General features: G+C 35.0%; 3 protein-coding genes across 3 annotated transcripts; 2 read left to right on the top strand and 1 right to left on the bottom strand.

The window, feature by feature from the left end:
• The first annotated feature begins 1,464 nt into the window (after nucleotides 1–1,464).
• On the top strand, nucleotides 1,465–4,953 carry LOC131632293 (ubiquitin carboxyl-terminal hydrolase 27-like). The gene is made up of 9 exons (XM_058903070.1): nucleotides 1,465–1,543; nucleotides 1,732–1,786; nucleotides 1,861–1,962; nucleotides 2,515–2,556; nucleotides 2,843–2,911; nucleotides 3,006–3,134; nucleotides 3,247–3,384; nucleotides 3,489–3,551; nucleotides 4,646–4,953. The coding sequence occupies exons 4-9, from the start codon at nucleotides 2,524–2,526 to the stop codon at nucleotides 4,796–4,798; spliced, it is 585 nt and encodes a 194-aa protein (XP_058759053.1). The 5' UTR covers nucleotides 1,465–1,543; nucleotides 1,732–1,786; nucleotides 1,861–1,962; nucleotides 2,515–2,523; the 3' UTR covers nucleotides 4,799–4,953.
• A 5,094-nt stretch (nucleotides 4,954–10,047) lies between these two features.
• On the top strand, nucleotides 10,048–12,274 carry LOC131632310 (probable E3 ubiquitin-protein ligase RHG1A). The gene is made up of 4 exons (XM_058903083.1): nucleotides 10,048–11,010; nucleotides 11,332–11,382; nucleotides 11,516–11,611; nucleotides 12,119–12,274. Exons 1-4 carry the CDS (start codon nucleotides 10,048–10,050, stop codon nucleotides 12,272–12,274), a joined length of 1,266 nt encoding a protein of 421 aa, XP_058759066.1.
• Nucleotides 12,275–13,277: 1,003 nt separating this feature from the next.
• LOC131632309 (uncharacterized) lies at nucleotides 13,278–14,185 on the bottom strand. The gene is made up of 2 exons (XM_058903082.1): nucleotides 13,696–14,185; nucleotides 13,278–13,540 (listed from the first exon to the last, which is right to left on the bottom strand). Exons 1-2 carry the CDS (start codon nucleotides 14,183–14,185, stop codon nucleotides 13,278–13,280), a joined length of 753 nt encoding a protein of 250 aa, XP_058759065.1.
• Nucleotides 14,186–20,237: the final 6,052 nt, after the last annotated feature.

Here is a 20,237-nt window from a genome sequence, read left to right as displayed (position 1 = left end):
CTCTTGTTTTCGAAACAGGCATTTATTGTGGGCAATTTGTTGGCTGGAGATTTCGTTTTGAGGAAATATTCTTTGAAGGATTATGATTCGAAGAAAGATGGTTACTGATGACCATTTCTGAGATTAAAAATGGCTACTGATGGCCATGTTTCGAGGATGTTGTTAAGTTGGAGTGAAGATGGTTAGAATCGGAGCTAATTCCAAGTGAATTATCTTTAAGACTTAAATGTTTTTTGCGAAATACGATGGGTACTGAAGCTTAACGTGTTTTCGTGACATTCTCGGTTCTAATCACGTTGCCACGCGTCGAAAGAGGATTCAGGCGGGAGGATTTGAATTTCGAAGTAATCTGTGTAACTGAACAAAGACAGATGGCATCCCAAGGATTCTTGTGAGCAACGTGGCATCAGATTAGTGTAGGACCGTTAGGGTCAAAATTAGTATAAATAAGGGTCTAAATGTTAGGATTTTGTGTGTTCATTTTGTACAAATCACTCACAAATCACTCAAGTACAAGAGCTTAGAGAACGAGTTCGCTGAGAAATGTACGTATGACACCAACACCATTTTAAATACATTTGTATCTTTCTTTATTCAAGTATCTTTTCAATTCCTTTATTTTCATCGTTTAACTTTCATTTCGAAGTAACTTTACATTTCTGCATTTAACATTCTAGCACATTACATTCTTGCACTTTACATTTCTGCAATTTACACGCTTTTATTTATGTTTTCACTACAAGAAATATGGCCTACGGCCACGCTAAATTCTTCCACAGCTCAAAAACTGTGGCTAAATATAAGCTTTGGCCGAGGTTTTCAAACCGTGGAAATATGTTTTGAAATATTGAACCCAGATTGTGAAACAGTGGCCTTTTCTTAATTTTCCACGTTTACAAAATGATATTTATATTTCTACCACAGTTAATAACCGCGGCTTATAAATTTCACTTCAAACTGTGGTCGAAGCCCACAATTTTATACCCCGCCAATCTTTCCCTCTTTTATTTTCAGTTCCCTCTTTTTAATTATTTTCTTTTCTAATTGTTTTTTATTAAAAAAAGGAAAATAAAATTGAAAAACCAATTCCTAACACCGTTTCAGTTTCTCTCTTCTTTTACTCTCATATCATTGCTTTTCTCATCTCTTACCTTCACCTTCAATTTCAAACAAAGAAAACCTTCAGCCATCGCGCCGCCATGCCTCCGACGGCAGTCGCGGCAGCTCTAAACACAAAAACTAACGCAGAGATGATGAATCTCCAGAGCGGCGACGAAGAAGACGATGGCGGCGGCACCGCACCTAGGTCTAATCTCCAATTCGTTTACATTTTCGAAATCCTCTCTCCCTTCTTCTTTCTAACCCGAGTGCGATTATTGCAGGAAATGGGTGGAAGGAGCCGGATCTGAAAGGGGTCGAGTGGAAATCCTAACGGAGAATCTCCAAAAAATTAAGGATTCTGCGATGTGAAGAACGAATCGAGCAACAAAAACCTTCAATCGGCGGAAGTGACGGTGGTGAGCGGTAGTGGAAAGCTTTTCAGGTGAGCTCTTCTTCTTTCTTTTCGTTTTAGGGTTTATTCTTTGGGTCTGCAAAGACTATGAACGAACATGGATAGATTTTAGGGTTTTTTGGAAATTTTTGTCAAAAAGCTGCGCTGGAATGTTTGTGAATAGCTATAGGTTCTAAAAAACATTTTCTGCTCGGTGCTTAGTTTGCACTTTTTTGTAGGTTGCTGCTGAGGTATTTGTTCATCTACTGTGCTCTTTCAAAGAAGAATCTGGAGGTTGTTATGCTCCAAAGGTAAGTTCTTTAGCATACATTTTTGCTTCTAATAATAGAATTCTTACTCCAATACAGAGGGATTGGAAGAGTGAGCCAGAGAGATGGCACCGCCTCTATTTTGGACCCTTTGACGAGATTCTTTGTAGCAGCTTAACTTGTCAAAGTTGTTTGTCCCAGGTATAGGAGACTTTCTTCAGTGCAATCTAACAAACTTTTCCTTGTTTAGTTGATTGCATGCTCACTCTCTGGTTCTTGTTTGTAATTTTAGTCCCCCTTCATAAGAAAACTATGACACTCAAATCTGCATCTTTTGCTGATATGTATAATGTTTGAAATCATTCTATAACTGGCCATCAGGAGGACAGAGGACTGTTGTTCAGCTTGATGTTTTTACTGACTTCCTGTTTTGGTTACTATTGTTGTATTTGGAGGTAAAAAGTAGTAGTGTAACATTACAGCCACTTGCTGAAACATCTTGGAAGAATTAATGCCGGACATTTGAAAATGGCCAGAAATACGAATATAGGAATTTGGCTATAGGTTGGCTTGACTTGGGTTCCAAAAGGTGAAAAAAATGTCAAATTTTATTTTGTTCTATGTTTGACTTTTGTTTTTAGAGTTATTGATCATTGACCTGTTGATAGGTTTAATGATGGTAATGATAAACAGTATAAATCATAAGGTCATAGCATTTGTTGACATGATGACAAGAATTATTGTTGCATGTAGGTTACTAAAATGACTAAATTCATCTCACATAAATACAAACATGTAAGTCAAGTTACTAATGACCTTATCGTGTGCTTTATGGTTGGTCCAGGTTTGTGGTCTGTGTGAGCCATGACACATCCATGTTAATAGCTTTTCTTTTATTGTGATATGCTGCTGATTACATAATTTCTTAATAATAATTATGGTTATATTAGTTTATTATTCTGGTTTTTAATGATAACATCTTCTTTCTTCATTTTTAATGTGATTTTGATAGTGTTCCCATTTTCCTGTCTTTGGTATCTTTTTAAAATATCTTTTAACTTCATATTTGTTCATTTTGCAGATCTCAAATAAATTTGAAAATTTTGATTGGTTGCCTCTTTCGCCCGTGCTTAGTAATAGTTACACTGTTGTAAGTTTTAAAATGAATATCAATGTCATTCCTTTGATGGTTGAAGTACTGCATTCCTACTGTAACTCTGATCGTTAAATTTTACTGGTTGTAGAGAGTTGGTTGTACACTGGTGGATTGCCTGAAGCAGTTCATTGTAGCTGAACACATTGAAAACTACCACTACCGCCACTGTTGGCATAACGCTGCAATCAAGTATCTTTCCTTTATGGAAGGAGACAAGGTCATCCCTATGTGATTCTTTAATTTATTTAGATGTAGATGTCAGTTGATGACTCTAGCAATCAACTGTTTTTATGTTGTCAAGTTGTGAATTTTTTGCCATTGTTACTCAGGTAGAACTTGGAAAACTTAGGAGATGCTCTGACGAAGAATTCTGCGATTGCCAAAAAACATATAATCTTGAAAATCTACCATGGTCAAATAGGTTTTCACATGCTTTGAAGCAGCTAAATATTGCTCGGTGTCCAAAGGTATGCCTAGTTGTGCTATCTGGCATCTCTAATTTTCTCATGTATAGTTGTTCTTTTGTTGTTGAATCTCCGAGCTACTGAAACATTTAATTGTCTGGTGGTAGATTTTATGCATCCAGCTGAAAAGAGCTCACATGAATGATGTTGGAGAGTCATACAAACTCCATGTAATCTCTAATGCAATGTAGCATGGACACGATACATATCTGATACACGATACGTCGGTCACTAAAAAATATATGATATGATATGCTTAAGAGTTAAGATACATATATAAATTAAGATTATACGTTTACTTAAATCATTGCCCAACAAAACCAATTGAATTTGCAAAATTTAATAATTAGTAAAGAGGTTATAAAAAAAAGAAACCATTAAAAAGTGGTAATCCTGATTGAATATCAATTGGGTACACAAACAATGTAGTGCATCCATATTATTTTTTTTCTTTTCTTTAGACATTGCTTTTTATATGTTTATTTACTCTATGGTGTGTACCTTGTTATTTTATTGATGTTTTGTGTGTGTATCCTGGAGGTGGTTTCATAAAGCAAATTTATCGCAGTTCTAAAGATATGTGATGAAAATATGAAATGATATTTGTGTTTATTGTGTTAGTTTGTAATGCATTTGTAGTATAGAATTTGGAACTTGTAAGTAGGGTTTAATAATGGTTTATTTAGACAACGTGGTGCTATAAACTCCATGTGACAACCTGGTGCTATAATGAAAGTGATATAAAAACTATATCTATACTCATTTTCATATTATCATATACTGACATATATGATTCTTACAGGCTTATAAATATTTAAGATAGTCTTAATAGAGTTCAAAATAAAATTATTTAGTCATATTTGGGGGCATACTAAAACTTCATTCGTTCATTATCTTTTGTTCTTATTCGAAAGTTGCAATTCTTCTGACTTTCAATTCTAGAACCTTTGTGGCTTAGTTTGTTATCAAAATAAAGTTTCTTCATAATTCAGCTCAACTAAAATTTACTAAAATATGTTTTAATTAAGCAATTATGTGTGATTTCGGCTGAATCTAAATTTGCTAATGCTAGCTTAGTTTGTTATGTGTGTTTTGGGTTAGCTTTTGATTAAAATATCTATGAACTGAATTGGTAAATTGGTTTATAATTGAGTTTGAAATTAAGTGATCTTTTCATTTTTTATCATGGAATGAGATATATAAAATATCTAATGAGATTAAAATATCTATATTTTTATAAACTCAGTCTTTTTTCTATTTTCAGGCAGCCACTCAGTTGCTATCTGCAACTATGATTATCCATGCCCATTCAGTGCCTCCTACTTCAGTGTCTACTCTGTTTCTGCGTCCATGGTTTCAAGAAGATATAGAATGTTGGATGGAAAGTGGATTCAACATGGTTTCAAGAAGATATTGAATGTTTAATCTTCTAGAAATTATGTTTAACGATTTGAGTTTCATGTATATCTGTTCATTCTTGTCTTTAAGGATAATGTGTAGTTTCTTAGACTACACAATACTAACACATGCCTTTTAAATTTATATGCATTGGCAAAAACGGTCCTTTTATCATGGGCTGAATAAATTAACTTTTTCGTAGAAATTTATGAAAGAATATTGCAAAGCATGTTAATTTGATGATTTAATATGTAATGATACAGAAATAAATCGTGGCAAGATAAATGGTTTAGAATGCATAACATATAACAACAGTTTTAAATTTGTGGTCATAACCAAACCGTGGCTATATCTTGAACCAAAACTGTATCGTAAACGTTAAATTGAAACCGTGGCTTTATCATATAGCCACAGTTTTGCAGTCATGGCAAATACAAACCGCGGCCTTAATCAAGCTACCTAAACCGTGGCCTAAAAAAGCCACGGTTGTAAAAAAGGCGTGGTATATACCAAAAAACCGTGGACTTTACTTTAGGCCACGGCCGTATACTCCACCGTTGGATTCCCGTGGCCGAACCGTGGCCTCAGCGTTACGCCACGGTTATTTTGCATAAAGCCTCGGTTTTCTGGGCGTGGTAGGAGGCCTTTTTTTCTGTAGTGTTTCTTTGTCGAAAGTCATATTAACATGTATAACAAGTGTTGTTTCGAGTGAATAGCCATACGATCTTATCACAAACAAGTTTTCTTGAAGTGAGAACAAACAAACATGAATCAAATCATATCGAAAGACAATTGTTTGACTATGTCCTAGGCTCAATCTAGTCGATCCTGCGAGTAACCAAAGTATATTTTATAGTTTGGAGGACTAGCGGTTGTTTACCGGAAATCACCGTAAACAGGAAGAAGATAGCATAGGGGATGGTAACTATGTTTCCGACGATAATAGTGCAAACAGTGGGGGAAGGAAGGAGAATGGGACAGGTGAGTCGGAAGTTCCTTTTTTGATGAAAAACGATTTGGATGGGAAAGGGGATGTGGGTGCAGAGGATAGCAGAGGCAAAAGTTTGAATAGTTGCAAAAATATATCTTCTTTTGATGCAGAATTATTGAAAGTTGTTGAAACAAAGAGCAGGTTACACAAAAAAGAAATGATTGCGGCTGATTTTATCTTTGATCCTATATCTACTTCTTCTAGTGACACCATGGTCAAAGACACACCGGTTTTATCTTTGGTCCCACAGTTTTAAGCAGGAGAAGACAAAGCGGCAGAGACGGAAAAGTGTGATCCGTTGGCAACAAAATATAAAAAGAAGAAATTGGTTTTCAAAAATCTGGCAGGGTTAAGTGGGCCTCCTTCCTCTTGCCACATTTTAAAATGGCTTAATAAGCTTCCAAAAATTCGGCCCAAGAAGAAAGAAACAAAAAATAACATCGTTTCAATCCTCTTTGCGCTTTTTGTAATGCTCATCCCGAATCTCCTTGTCACTCTTTCTTGGATTGTAAAAAAGTCGAAGGAATTTGGAAGCATATTGCCGGATGGTTGGGTTTGCCTCATGTCATTAATGTGGGATTTAAAGAAAGTTTTCTTTCTTGGAGTGATTCGTGCCGCTATTTGAAATTCAAAAAAGGTAAGGAGGGGAGTGTTTGGCTAGCCGTTTTATGGTCTCTTTGGATTTGTAGGAATGATATTTTTTTCAAGGATGGCGAGTGGAATGCTAGAGATGTTTCTTGGAATTGCAAAGAATTGCTTTGGAGGTGTTCCTATATAGGGAAAATTACCCATTCCAATTACAATTTCTATGATTTTAGCAAAAACCCTTTGCTATACTTATCTTAGAATCTATTTGATGTGTAATTTTCCTTTTTGTTGCTTGCGTTTCGGCCATCTTTTGTAATCGTGTTTTGAACTTTTGTTCTTTCTCAATACAACTTGATTACAAAAAAAAAAGGAGATATTCTTGGAAGCTAAGATATTGAAGACCTTGGTTCTGTGATAATTTGAAATGGATATTTTGCATAAATACCGAGTCTTTAAAGATAATGCAGCATCGCAACGCAACATTCTTACCGTCATTCTGCAAAATTTAGCTTCAGTCATTGTGGTGTCAGACATGTTTGTATGGTTGAGTGCCTCTGCTATTTTTTCGGTACAATCAGCATACGACATGTGGTATTCGTGTGTGGAGAAGAATCTTCTGTAGATCTTCAATCTTGAAGTCTGTTTAGAATTTAAATTTTCAAGTTTTCGCATGGAGGGTTCTCCTTTTAGGGCCCCAAAGGACGGATGAGCTTTCTAAGAGGGGAGTCATTTCAGGCGTTCATAATCTAGTATGTCTGATATGCTTTGGCCACGAGGAGTCTCACTTTGATCTCAATATTGATTATCTTGTTGTTGTTGAGGTTTGGTCCATAAATTTGGATTGGGTAGGAGTGAATAATTTTTGCTTGCTCTAGAGATTTCGTATCCTTTACTGTTATTTAATTTTTCAATGAGGGGAAAGCCAAATAAAAAATATAGGATTCTCATTTGATTATATGTCAAATTTGTTTGAATGTCAAATTCTGTCGAGACTTTGATGTAGTTTTCTTGTTGTTTCCCTTATTGCATTATGGTTGAGTACCTGCTCGCTTAAATACAATGCTTTTACTTATAAAAACATCATGGCTTTATTTCTAAATTACTCCTAAATTTATCATTTTACAATGCTTTAAGATGTTAGATAATAAAATATTAAAAGATCCCAATGTCAAACATTTCACAAAAACAATCATATTAAAATATGTTTGAATATTTTCATTTTTCATTTTAAATATTTTTTATTAAGTTTATGCATATATAAGGAGTTCATTAGGCTTTGTAAGTTTTTTTAATAATGTAACAATAGTCTATTTAATTAAACAGACTGTCTTTTTGAAAAATATGTCATGTTTAAATAGGCCATGTCATAGGCATATGTAAGTAGTTTTGCCCTATTCTCACTCTTAATGAGGGTGACTATTGATTCATTAAGCAATTATCAATTCATTTCATCTACTAAATAATCTATCTAATTTATCAATTATATAAAAAATTAGGTATTGGATTGAATCCAATCCATCAATTTAAAGTCATCAATGTATTCAATCCAACAATTTAAAGTTATGAATGGATTCAATTCATCCAATGTATTCTAAAATTTCAATAGATTATTTATATTTTTATTTAAAATTCAATGGATCATTTTTATTATAAAATAATATAATAATATATTTATACAATAATTTTTTAAATATTATTGTAAATTGCTATTTTATAAAATTGTTAAAAATGTTCAATTTATTTATACAATGTAATTATTATTTGATCCTAAAGATTTATTTAATAATATATATTTTTGAGTAATTCTTTACAGCACAAAATTTTATTGAAAAAAATAATATACATTTTTTATAATTTTAATTTTACAAACTTGTTGTTTTATATAATTTTTTCTCAAATTATATTTTTAACATTGTAAATTTATATTAATTATTGCATTGCTTCCATAATTTATATTTCCTGCATCTGTCGCTATTTATAATTGAGGAAATAAAAAAATTTACTGATAAGATTTTTCAATAAGATAAGAATTTAGGACTATACCAATACTTAAAAAGAAAAAAAGAAAAAGAAGAAAAAAGATAATGATAAAACAGTAATGGTATGTATTTCCATTTTTATTTATGAGAAATTTTAAAACAGATTGTGCCATGGGGGATGCATTGTAAAATTGGTCAGCATTTAGTCAATCACAATGCATTATTATATAAAACTAAAATAAAATAAAATAAAATATACTACCAAATATAGACTTTCATATTCTCCCTATAAACAGAAAGTGTGATATTGAGTAGTAGCAATTATCAACTTCTTGTTTCATAACTTTTCGTTTCCACTGAGGTATATATTGTTAACTCTCCTTTTCATTTTCATGTATATAATTAATCTGATTTATGTATACATCTTTTCAATTTATTTTTCTTAATCTTCTCTATTTATGTATGTGTTTTGTTATGCCTCTCAGTGTTTGATTTTCATCAATTAAGTGGTTGGTTAGTTATCAATTTTATTTATTTTTGTCTATAAATTCTATAATATAAAGTATTATCTATGATTTTTTTTGTTTGTTTATAGTTTTGGTTTCGATGTTCTAAAATTTGTGTTTTAACTTTGTGAAAATAAAGTTAATATTTTTATTTATTTTATTTACACGATATATTGCATGATCAGAATTCTATGTATGTGATATTTTCTTCTCGGGGTATTTTGTTTGTCGCCCGCTTTCCTTTTTTTGTAAGTTCGGTTGAGAACTTGGGTTCTCTTTCATCAATGAATTTCTTGCTTAAAAAAAAAATCTTACATATGTGCAAAAATCCCTTAGGATTTAAACTTTTTTTAGAGAAAGGATATAACTTTTTAAAAATATTTATTTTGTAATTATTTTGTGTAATTTCTTTGTCTATAATGTTACATTGACATTTTTTGACAAACTGAGTGATTGTTGGGAGGGTTGACAAGAGTTAAACGGGTCAAACAGTTATTTTAGGTATTGAAAAAATATTTTATTTTATATTAATAAGAAACTTCTAAAATAAAATAAATTTTTTATTAACTTAAATATTTATATAGATAATAAAAAAATAGAAATTTTAATTTGGAAAAATTAATTTCAATTTAAAAAAAAAAATAGATTACAAAATTTCTAAATCAAGTCGCATGTCATTTTTCATAAAATATTCATTCTAATACTAATATAAACGTTAGAGAATATTATGAAAATAACGTTCTAGTGGTTGGCTGTGTTTCAGTATTTTGTTTGACTACTTTGAGTATTTAGTACAAATTTATCCAATTTATTTTCACGTTTTAGAATGTTTCAATTAATAGTTTATTGGTATTTGTGGTTGGGTTCTAGCTGTATTGTTATGGAAGTTTTTCTTTGAAGTTGTGTTTTGTATGTGAGTTTGTCGGCTTCTTAAGGCTACTGTTTTTCTTTTTGCTGTCTTTTTTTTATTCTTAGCCCGATTATGTTGGGTCGGATCTAGTATTTGTTCAGATCAAACATTGGTAGATGTAATTTTCTCTATATATGAATATATGAATTTCAATTACCCTGACGCAATACTTTTATCTACGTAACCAATAATCACTTCAATTTTTTTATAGTATTGTCAATATCTACAAATTAGTGCATCGGTAATACAGTTATTGTTGTTTATGATATGTATGCAGTTAAGAAGCTTGTAAGAATGGGTCATCAATTCCGTTTAACAAATTGGAATGAAGACGAGAGTCCAACTCGTGATGTTAGGGATCCAAGATATCTGATGGCCTCCTATTCTCTTCCTTCTCTTGCTTTTAACAATCACACAAGATCATTTGGGACCAATCATCAAGTCGTACTTGATAATATCATGCAAAACAATCCTCTTCACTCATACATTACGAATATTCAAGCTACTACTGATAATCATTATCATTCTACTATGGTAATTCCAACACCCATCAATATCAATAATTATAATGATAATCAGACTTCTCCTTCTTCCAACTCGTCTCCACCGAGACTCTTTGGTTCATCTCTAACTTTAGGTCCTACTTCCAGAAGTAGATTACCAAATTTTGTAAGAGGAGAGAGTTCAAATCAAGGTTCACAAGTTGGTGGAACTTCAAGAAGACACACAAATCTTCCTCCTCATACTTTTCAACAAGAAAGTGTGAACAATAATAATTTCATGTCTTTTGAAGTAGGCTCATCTCCGTCCTCTCAAAGTCTAGGTAGGGGGTTTAGTGGTTATAACCACAACAATAACAACTACAACAATAACAACAATTTGGATTTATTTGATTCTATTCATGAGGGAATTGATGAGATATTTGTTCATAGCACCATAAATGCTCAACAACATGTAAGGCATTTACCAGAAGATCATGTGAGTCAATTTGTCACTCCATCTATTGTTCATGTGCGGTCTAATAGTTCTGTACCACGACAACCACAACCTCCTTCCGATCCTTCGACAATTAGTTACCGCGTAAACCCTTCTCCACCTCCTCATGGACCAATGTTCAATACCGCTGAAGAATTTGATAATCACATGGTGACTGGTACAACATTGTCTAGATCTGGGAATCTTCGTCGCTATAATAATCACATTCTCACCTTAACCTCTCCTGAACTTATGAACGAGAGAAACAGACTTAGGGATGAGGTACTTTTACACTAATTTCTTAATTACTTATTAATAATATTTTGGTTCATAATTAGTGCCAGATAATTTATTGTCAATAATATACTTAATTTTCTAATATTTTGGCGTTATTTACGATACCTATATATGTATGCACAATATGGAAGTTTAATACTCTAATTGATTGAAAATAATAAAAAGTGTATGTGTTGCATTGATATGATTAGGTTGTTAGAAATCTATCATAGAAATCTATCTCAGTTGGTAATATAATGTTTATTAACTTAGCATCGACTCAGCACAATATGACTTAAATATTTGAGTATGTGATGTATGTAATAGGTTTTGAGCACCCTACAACATCTGCAGAATGGTCGTTCCGTACGGATAGAGGTAAATAAATTTTCATACAATATACATTTTTATATATTTTTTAAATAAATTATTTTTATAATATTATTATACCAAGTCACTTGAAACATATATTTCACTTCATTTTCAAGTATCTTACAAATGTGTGACACAGGATTTGTTGATACTAGATTACTCGATTGTGCTAAACGTTCTTGATTCTCAAGAACGTATCGACATGCTACATAGTATAGATGATTGGCCATATGAGGTAAAAAATATTATGTATTTATCAAAGTACAATGATTATTTAATTTATATATTTCTTACTCAATTTAGTATTTTCGTCATAATTCATCGTGTTCGGATTCAAAATTAAATAAGTTAAACAATACTTGAGCTTAGTTATGATTAATTGACACACATTAACCAATTAAAAATAATAAGTTGCATTAATGTACAGTTGGCTTTATCTATGGAGGAACACATCGGGAGGGTCGCGACTGGGCTCACTGAAGAGGAAGTCCTCACATATATTGAGACAAAAATTCATGTGTCAAATCCAAACGAAACCAATAGAGAAAATGAAACCTGCACAATCTGTCAAGTGAGGCCAACCACATGTTTCTTAACTTCATAAAATAGAATTTATCTTTTTTTTTTCAATGAAGTATTATAGATACTTAAAAAAATAAATTAAGTTTAACATTAATTTAAAATTCTAATACATGAACGTGTTCACTTCTCATAATCTACCTATCATTTTTATGTTTATTAGGAAGACTATGCGGAAGGGGATATTACTGGAAGATTGGATTGTAGACACATATATCATTTTGAATGCATTAAACAATGGTTGCTGCAGAAGAATATTTGCCCAATCTGTAAGCACACAGCTCTGAGAGTTAATGAAGATGTGGATGAAAGAGATTGATAATTGATTTCATGTAGCCTCTCCGAACTTTATTTTGTTTTGGTGTTTTTTAATTCATTCCAAACATTATTTCATGTTCTGCTTAAAGTTAGTTTGAATGATTTACGAGTCATGGAAACTCACTTAGAGATTATGTTGGAAAAAAATTCTATAACTTTTTACTTTAATTATTGAACTTGAATTACCTTCATTTTTAATGGTATAAGAAATGTTATTTAAAATTCTTTTATTAATACATCTATGCTTTCTTTATGAGCAAATTTTCTACGATGAAATGAGTATAAGATATACTCTAATAGAGTTGACCTATATTAATTTTATTGATGACACCAAATACACAAATAACAATAATCAGAAATTTTGTAAGTGAAAATTTCTATAGTTCGGTTTTATCTATCTAAAAAAGGTTCAATCGAATTATTCTCTGCTTTGCTTGATACACATATGTCAACTCTTATTTTTTATAAGCAATTGAATTTGAATAGAACACGAGTAGAAGGGGTACTCGCCCAATTACAAATAATTGATGATCAAACAAAGTCCAATGGACATTTAAACCAACTATAAAAATCCCTATATCTATTGTACTTTGACCCTATAGAGTGCCAACACCAAGACAACTGAACTATTTTGTCAAACACACCTTCCACATCGAACCCGGCATTATTAAACACCATATCATTACGGGATAACAATATCGCCCAACAAGTTGCTAACCAAAACAACAATACCTTATGTTTCTTACACTTTCCCTTCAGCCCTTCTACAAACTGTAACATATGTTCTATGACTGCGGTATCATCAAAACTAATCATTCCCAACCATGAGATAGCTTTAACCCAGACCATCTTTGAAAAAGGACAAGAAATCAATAAGTGATCGAGAGACTCTAATGAGTTTATACAAAGAATGCAATTACCTACTACGTTGCCGTGGAACAATCCTCTATGCATTAGCTGATCATATGTTGCCACCCGATTCTTGATACACCGCCACCCAAAAGTTAGATTTTTGAAGGAAATTTTGTTTTCCACAAAACAAAAATTGCCGACTCCTTGTTATTATCAAGCATCTCTCCCACCATCAAATCTTTCGTGGCCTTGTAACCCTCCGTCACTAGATAGCTGCCCTCGCCATTAGAGACCCACTTGAAGCTGTCATCACCCGACTCACATGTTGGACCGATATTTTCCAGCATAACGATTAAGTCCTGCAGCTCATGTTGGGCATCCGCATCCACACCTACAAACACATCTAAATCCGCCACTGTCAACAGCCGACAACCATACACCCCATGTCAAAAACAGAAGCATTTTGATTAGACGATAAGTTGAAAAGCAATGGATACACGAACTGCAGCATCTCCCCTCCGCATCACTTGCTTTTCCAAAAGAGAACCCTCCTTCCTGCAGCCACCTTACAAGATATGCGCTTTGTAAACCAGTCTACCAGTGAATCCGTCGAGAGTCCCAAACACCTCAAATCCCTCCACCATAGCGAGTTCTTGCCACTTCTCGAATACTCCTTTCCATTAAAAATAGAATCCTCCAAGGGACCGTACCTATGCACCAACAGAGGTCTCCAAATAGCTTCCTTGTCGACATGAAACTGCCACCTCCACTTGTTCAACATAGATTGATTGAACATGTCGATACTCCTAACACCCAAGCCGCCTTCCTTCTTACTCCTACAAACCTCAGCCCAACTAACCCAAGATATGCATCTCTGATCCATGCCCCCGCACCACAAAAACTCCCTCTGCAACTTCACCATTTCAGCCAGCACCACCTTTGGAATTTTGTAAAACGACAAATAGTACACCGGTATTGCATTAAGAACAGAACTGATTAGAGTGATTCTTCCTCCAATCGACAAACACCTGCATTTCCACGACGACAACCTTCTTCTCATCTTATTTACCACCCCTGCCCACGTCGATCCTTGTCTCTGATTACATCCCAGCTGGATTCCAAGAAAAGGAAAAGGGATTTTACCAACTTTGGAACACAAAAAGTCTGATGCCGTCTGCGTAAACGACTCTGCCACATGAACGCTGATCAGTGGTTTTCACACATATAATTATCGTTGTTTTTCAGTTATCTTTTAGTATTTTATTTTATTTTATTTTTTATTTCATTATTCGTCATTTTATGATTTGGTTTTGTGTTTAAGTGTTTGTAGGCTCGAATGAATGAAATGGGAAAAATCAGTGTGAAAAACTGCAAAACTGGAGAAAATTCATAATGCTGGCCAAACGCGTCCCAAGACACGTGTGACTTGTAGAAAAATACATCTGCTGCTGACACACGTTCCCACACGCGTGTGGGAGTGGAAAATGCAATTTGCTGAGCAAACGCGTCCCATGACCTGCAAGGAGCCAGAAAATCACACTTCTGCCCAGACGCGTGTCCAGACGCGTGCCAGACCATCAAACGCGTGCCCACACGCGTCCCAGAAGCCAGAAAAGCAAAAGAAAATGACCTCTCTGCCAAGACGCATCCCAAGACGCGTTTCACCCTTGCCAAACGCGTGCCCACACGCGTCCACACGTGACATTTTGGGCTGTTTTGCTGAAAAGCCCAGAAACTTCAAAATAAAAGGACCAGAGTGCGTTTGGACAAGGGTTCGACGAATTTGGGAGCGAAAATACACTGTAGAAGGCTAGAGAACTCAGATTTGATGCAAGGATTGAAGAATTCTATGAGCTTTTGCCATTGAAGATTGTATTTCCTTCGTTTATCTGTATTGTCTACAATTTACACTATGGTTTTTGTTATTATTATGAGTAGCTAAACCCCCCATTGCTAGGGGGTGACCCTGATTCTGATTGTGATGAATAACTATTTTGATTTTCATATTTGTTAAGTTGTTCTTCATCTGTTAATAATGCTTTATCTGTCAGAAAAACGGATTCTGAATATGAATGAATAGTGTAGCTGGACGGCATATTATTTGTGGACACGATTAAGAACATATAATATTTATATTACCTAGGACTAGGGATATCATATTGTAACCGGAAATTCTTGTTATTGGAATGCTTGATCATAACCGGAATTATCTATGGACATAGTAATTAGGTTGTGAGGTCAAAGATCTCTTCACTAATGCCTTAGGATTAGATACCCTAAAGAACCGGTAATTAACTATGAAAAGTATGTTGTTGCATTGAAAGAGAAAATTCGTTACATGAAGAATCATTCACCAAACCCTAGCAATCTACTCATCCCGGTCATCGTTCAATATTTTATTTGCTTATTTTTATTACAAAGTATATCAAACCAACCAAAACCCTATTACTTTTTGTTTAATTGAAATTGTTGTGAAACTCTGTATCATCAAACAGTCCTTGAGATTCGATACTTGGGATTTTCCCATTACTACTACATAGGCAAAATAGTACACTTGCTATTTTCCTATTAAATTTTTGGCGCCGTTGCCGGGGACTGCCGAAGATTATAGAGTTTGAGATTTATTTCAATTAGAATTTTGTTGCTCTGCGACTAAAATTTTATTTTCTGCAAATTTTTTTTTTGTTTCCCATTCTGATAATTGTCTAATCTTTTTATGCGAGGTAAGGCCTCAGCTGAATTTATCTTTGACGCAGAAATTGAAAAGACTTTGCACGCAAGGCGCAGACAAGCTTGTCAAGCTAAACTAGAATCCGAGGAAGAAGTGATTACAGTTCATTCTGGTTCAGACACCGAAAGTGAAGAAGAGATCATGGGAGAGGTACCACCACCGGAGAGACTTCTCGGAGACTATGGGGCTACAAACACGCCGGGTGGTAGACTAACAATTGTCAACCAACCTGTAAATGCAGCAAATTTCCAGTTGCATCCGAGCACAATAAATCAGCTGGAAAGAAAACCTTTCGGGGGAAAGGTTAATGAAGATGCAAACAAGCACCTACAGAGGTTTCTGACCACGAGTACGACTTTAAAAATTGAAGGGCATACAAAAGAGGCGAAAAAGCTGAGAATGTTCCCGTTCACATTGGCCGAAGAAGCATAAGAGTGGTTCTATTCTCTTCCAGCAGGCAGTATCACGTCATGGGAAGAGATGGAGAAGGCCTTCTTGAATGAGTATTTTCCCGCCTCGGTCTTTATAAGGAAGAGGTATGACATTTTAAATTTCAAGCAGAAGGAGGGTGAACCCTTAGGAGATGCTAATAAAAGATTCAAGAGGATCTTAGTGGCATGTCCCACTCATAACATGGACAAAACTGACCAGATGCAGATATTTGTCAATGGGCTCAAAATGAAAACAAAGCAGTTGATCGATACAACAGCTGGAGGCTCAACAAATTTCACAACAGCCTCCGGCATTATCAAGATCATTGAAGCGATAGCTGGAAATGAGCATTTGGAGTTATATGACAGGTGTCACAGTAAACCTGAGAGAGTCATTGATCTAAAGTTGGAAACCTCAAAAATTCGGGTTGAAGATGATATAGCTGCAGAGGTAGAAAAGAGATTAAAGGCTATGAATATAGGTACTTAACAGGTTGCTCAAATCCAACAAGCTCAACCTGTGACCTATGAAATTTGTAATGGCCCTCACCAAACTGTGTATTGTGTTGCAACTCCCAAGCAAATTGAAGAAATCAAATTCTTGAGGCAAAACAACCCGTATTCTAACACCTATAATCCAGGGTGGAAGAATCATCCCAACTTCTCTTGGAAAGATCAACAACAAAATCCTCAGAAGGCAGCGTGGGAAGTAGCTATTGAGAGATTGGCTAGACAATGCTATCAGTTTCAAGAAGAGACAAGAAACAACCACAGGAACACCACAGCTTTAACAAAAATTCTGGAAGTTCAAGTGGGTCAAATAGCACAGCATCTCACTATACAGGCACAATGTACCTTTCCGAGCTCAACTGTGAAAAATCCGAAAGACCAAGAGAAGATTAATGTTGTTACAACAAGGAGTAAAAAGGTGTTAGAATCGGAAAAAGAAAAAGAGGAAATAGATGACCATATGGTAATAGAGGTGGATTTGGAAATAAGAGAGAATCTGAAAGAGCCAGAAGTTGTGATACCACCGGTTAAACCATTTGAAGAAAAAAATAAGAAAGATGTTGAACCGGTGATCAAACTACCTTTCCCTTCCAGAGTGACAAACAAGAATTCAAAAGAGAAAGACTTTGAGAAGTTCACTGCCTTGTTCAAAAAGTTAGAGGTAAATCTACCCTTCTTCGAAGCACTTGAACACATGCCCTTATATAGGAAATTTATGAAGGAGGTGATGGCGAAAAAGAGATCACTGGGAGGGGAATCTAAAATTGCAACTGAGAAGTGTGGTATAGTCTCGTCAGCAAGAAAGATCCCAATAAAGAGGAAAGACCCTGGAGCGGTGGCGATACCATGCACTATCAAGAATATAACATTTAAAAAGGTACTCCTCGATTCTGGTTCTAGTGTGAGTTTAATGCCTCTGTCCATTTTCAAAAAGCTTGAATTGGAAAAGATTAGTGAAAGTAAGACACAGTTAAAGTTTGCCGATCACACCATTAAGAAATCATATGGGGTAGTTGAATATGTACTAGTGGAAGTTTATAAGTTTGTATTCCCTGTTGACTTCCACATCATGGACATTCCGGAAGACGAAGAAACTCCTATCCTTCTTAGGAGACCATTTTTGTCGACAGGCCGTTGCAACTTCGATATTGAAAAAAGGACACTAACGCTGAAATCATTTGATGAAGAAGTAACCTTGAAGATGTTAGGTGTTAAGAAACATAGGATGGTTGTAAATGATCAAACTTCTGGTGGTATGGCAGAAAGTGAGGAAAAAGACAAAAAGCCTAAACATCTCCAAGAAAAAGTTTTAAGCATAGCCTCTCGGGTAGAAACAACTCGTGGAGCTATCAAAAGTCCTAAGAAGGCTAAGAAAGTCAAGAAGAATGTGGGAAGTGAATTGAAGAGAAAGGTTGTCCATGCCTTTCATCTTCATGAGTTCTTGGTTGAGGAGGTAAAAAGTAACCAGGTATGGAATAGAAAATACCCTCCATAATAAAGGGTGATGGACCGTCGAGCCATGCGACGTTAAACGAAGCGCTTCATTGGAGGCAACCCACACTTTTAATAATTACTTTGTCTTTTTGTTTATTTTATTTCAGGAAATAAAAAGGGCATTTCAAATGGAAGCTTTGGAGTGCATTACCCTCTGTGAGTCACCTCTCTCGGGCTTGTTTTAAAACATTGAGGCCAATGTTTCGTTCAAGTTTGGGGGAGGTTTTACTCTTTGCATTTTAAATTATATTGCTGCTATAATATGTGTAAGACTTATAGAATCATACTTGTCCCAAATTTTGACCGAAATTTTTGTTTTGAAGAGTTTTGATCTTAAAGAGCGATCGGGAATAGTATATAGAGATGAAGGGAGGATTGTTTGAGGATAGGAAGTTCGGAATAATGTGGCAAGAAGAGGTTTGTTTAAACACCCTTGGTTCCCTAAAAGAAATACGAGTCTAACGTGTAGATTTGCACCATAGTACTTCCCTCCTGAGAAGTACTCCTCGAGTAGTTTATTGATACAGTCTGGCATAATTCATATTCACGTGCATGATGACTGGTTAAAAAATGTATAAAGTTGGCACCAGATGATGAAAAGGCGGTAAAAGCCAACCGGCTCGCTAAGTTGGGTAACCCTCACCCGGTTATTCAGCCCAAAGGAGGTTGATCCCCAAACGTCGTCCAAAAGGACAATATATAACTGCAAAGTTTGAAAATTTCATCTGTAGTTAAAAAGTAGAAAATGCTGCTCGTTTGGTGCCAGAAAAAGAAAATAAAAAGCCTTGATTTGTCTCATGCATGTGATGATTATTATAAGAAATGCAGTGCCTTAATGTGATTGTCCGAATGAAAGAGGAGAAAAATAAGAAAGAGACTTAAGTGCAAAGCATAGTTGGAGAGGTATCCAAAAGGGGAGCTTAAGGTATATTGTTGTAGCAGAAACTCGTCGCGTCATGTGAATGTCGGACCAACTCTTTCTTGATCAATACAAACAGATATCTCACGTATGAACACCAGTGTGCTTTGAAGGTCATTAACTCTTGTAATTGTCGCTTGAGGTCAAGCAACGGTTTACCGTTGTTTTTCAGTTATCTTTTAGTATTTTATTTTATGTTTTATTTCATTATTCGTCATTTTATGCTTTGGTTTTGTGTTTAAGTATTTGTAGGCTCGGATGAATGAAATGGGAAAAATTAGTGTGAAAAAGTGCAAAACTGGAGAAAAGTCATAATGCTGGCCAAACGCGTCCCAAGACGCGTGTGACTTGTAGAAAAATACATCTGCTGCTGACACGCGTTCCCACACGCGTGTGGGAGTGGAAAATGCAATCTGCTGAGCAAACGAGTCCCTAGACGCGTCCCATGACCTGCAAGGAGCCAGAAAATAACACTTTTGGCCAGACGCGTGTCCAGACGCACGCCAAACCTTCAAACGCGTGCCCACACGCGTCCCAGAAGCCAGAAAAGCAAAAGAAAATGACCTCTCTGCCAAGACGCGTCCCAGGACGCGTTTCACCCTTTCCAAACGCGTGCCCACACGCGTCCACACGTGGCATTTTGGGCGGTTTCACTGAAAAGCCCAGAAACTTTGAAATAAAAGGACCAGAATGTGTTTGGACAAGGGTTCGACGAATTTGGGAGCGAAAATACACTGTAGAAGGCTGGAGAACTCAGATTTGATGCAAGGATTGAAGAATTCTATGAGCTTTTGCCATTGAAGATTGGATTTCCTTCATTTATCTGTAATGTCTACAATTTACACTATGGTTTTTGTTATTATTATGAGTAGCTAAACCCCCCATTGCTAGGGGGTGACCCTGATTCTGATTGTGATGATTTTATTCAATTGATGCAATAACTATTTTAATTTTCATATTTGTTAAGTTGTTCTTCATCTGTTAATAATGCTTTATCCGTTAGAAAAACGGATTCTGAATATGAATG

The sequence above is a fragment of the Vicia villosa genome, unplaced genomic scaffold, assembly GCF_029867415.1.
Source record: "Vicia villosa cultivar HV-30 ecotype Madison, WI unplaced genomic scaffold, Vvil1.0 ctg.000926F_1_1, whole genome shotgun sequence".
NCBI classification, from domain to species: Eukaryota; Viridiplantae; Streptophyta; class Magnoliopsida; order Fabales; family Fabaceae; genus Vicia; species Vicia villosa.
The sequence above is the reverse complement of the archived record's forward strand: the minus strand, read 5'-3'. Positions and strand labels throughout refer to the sequence as shown.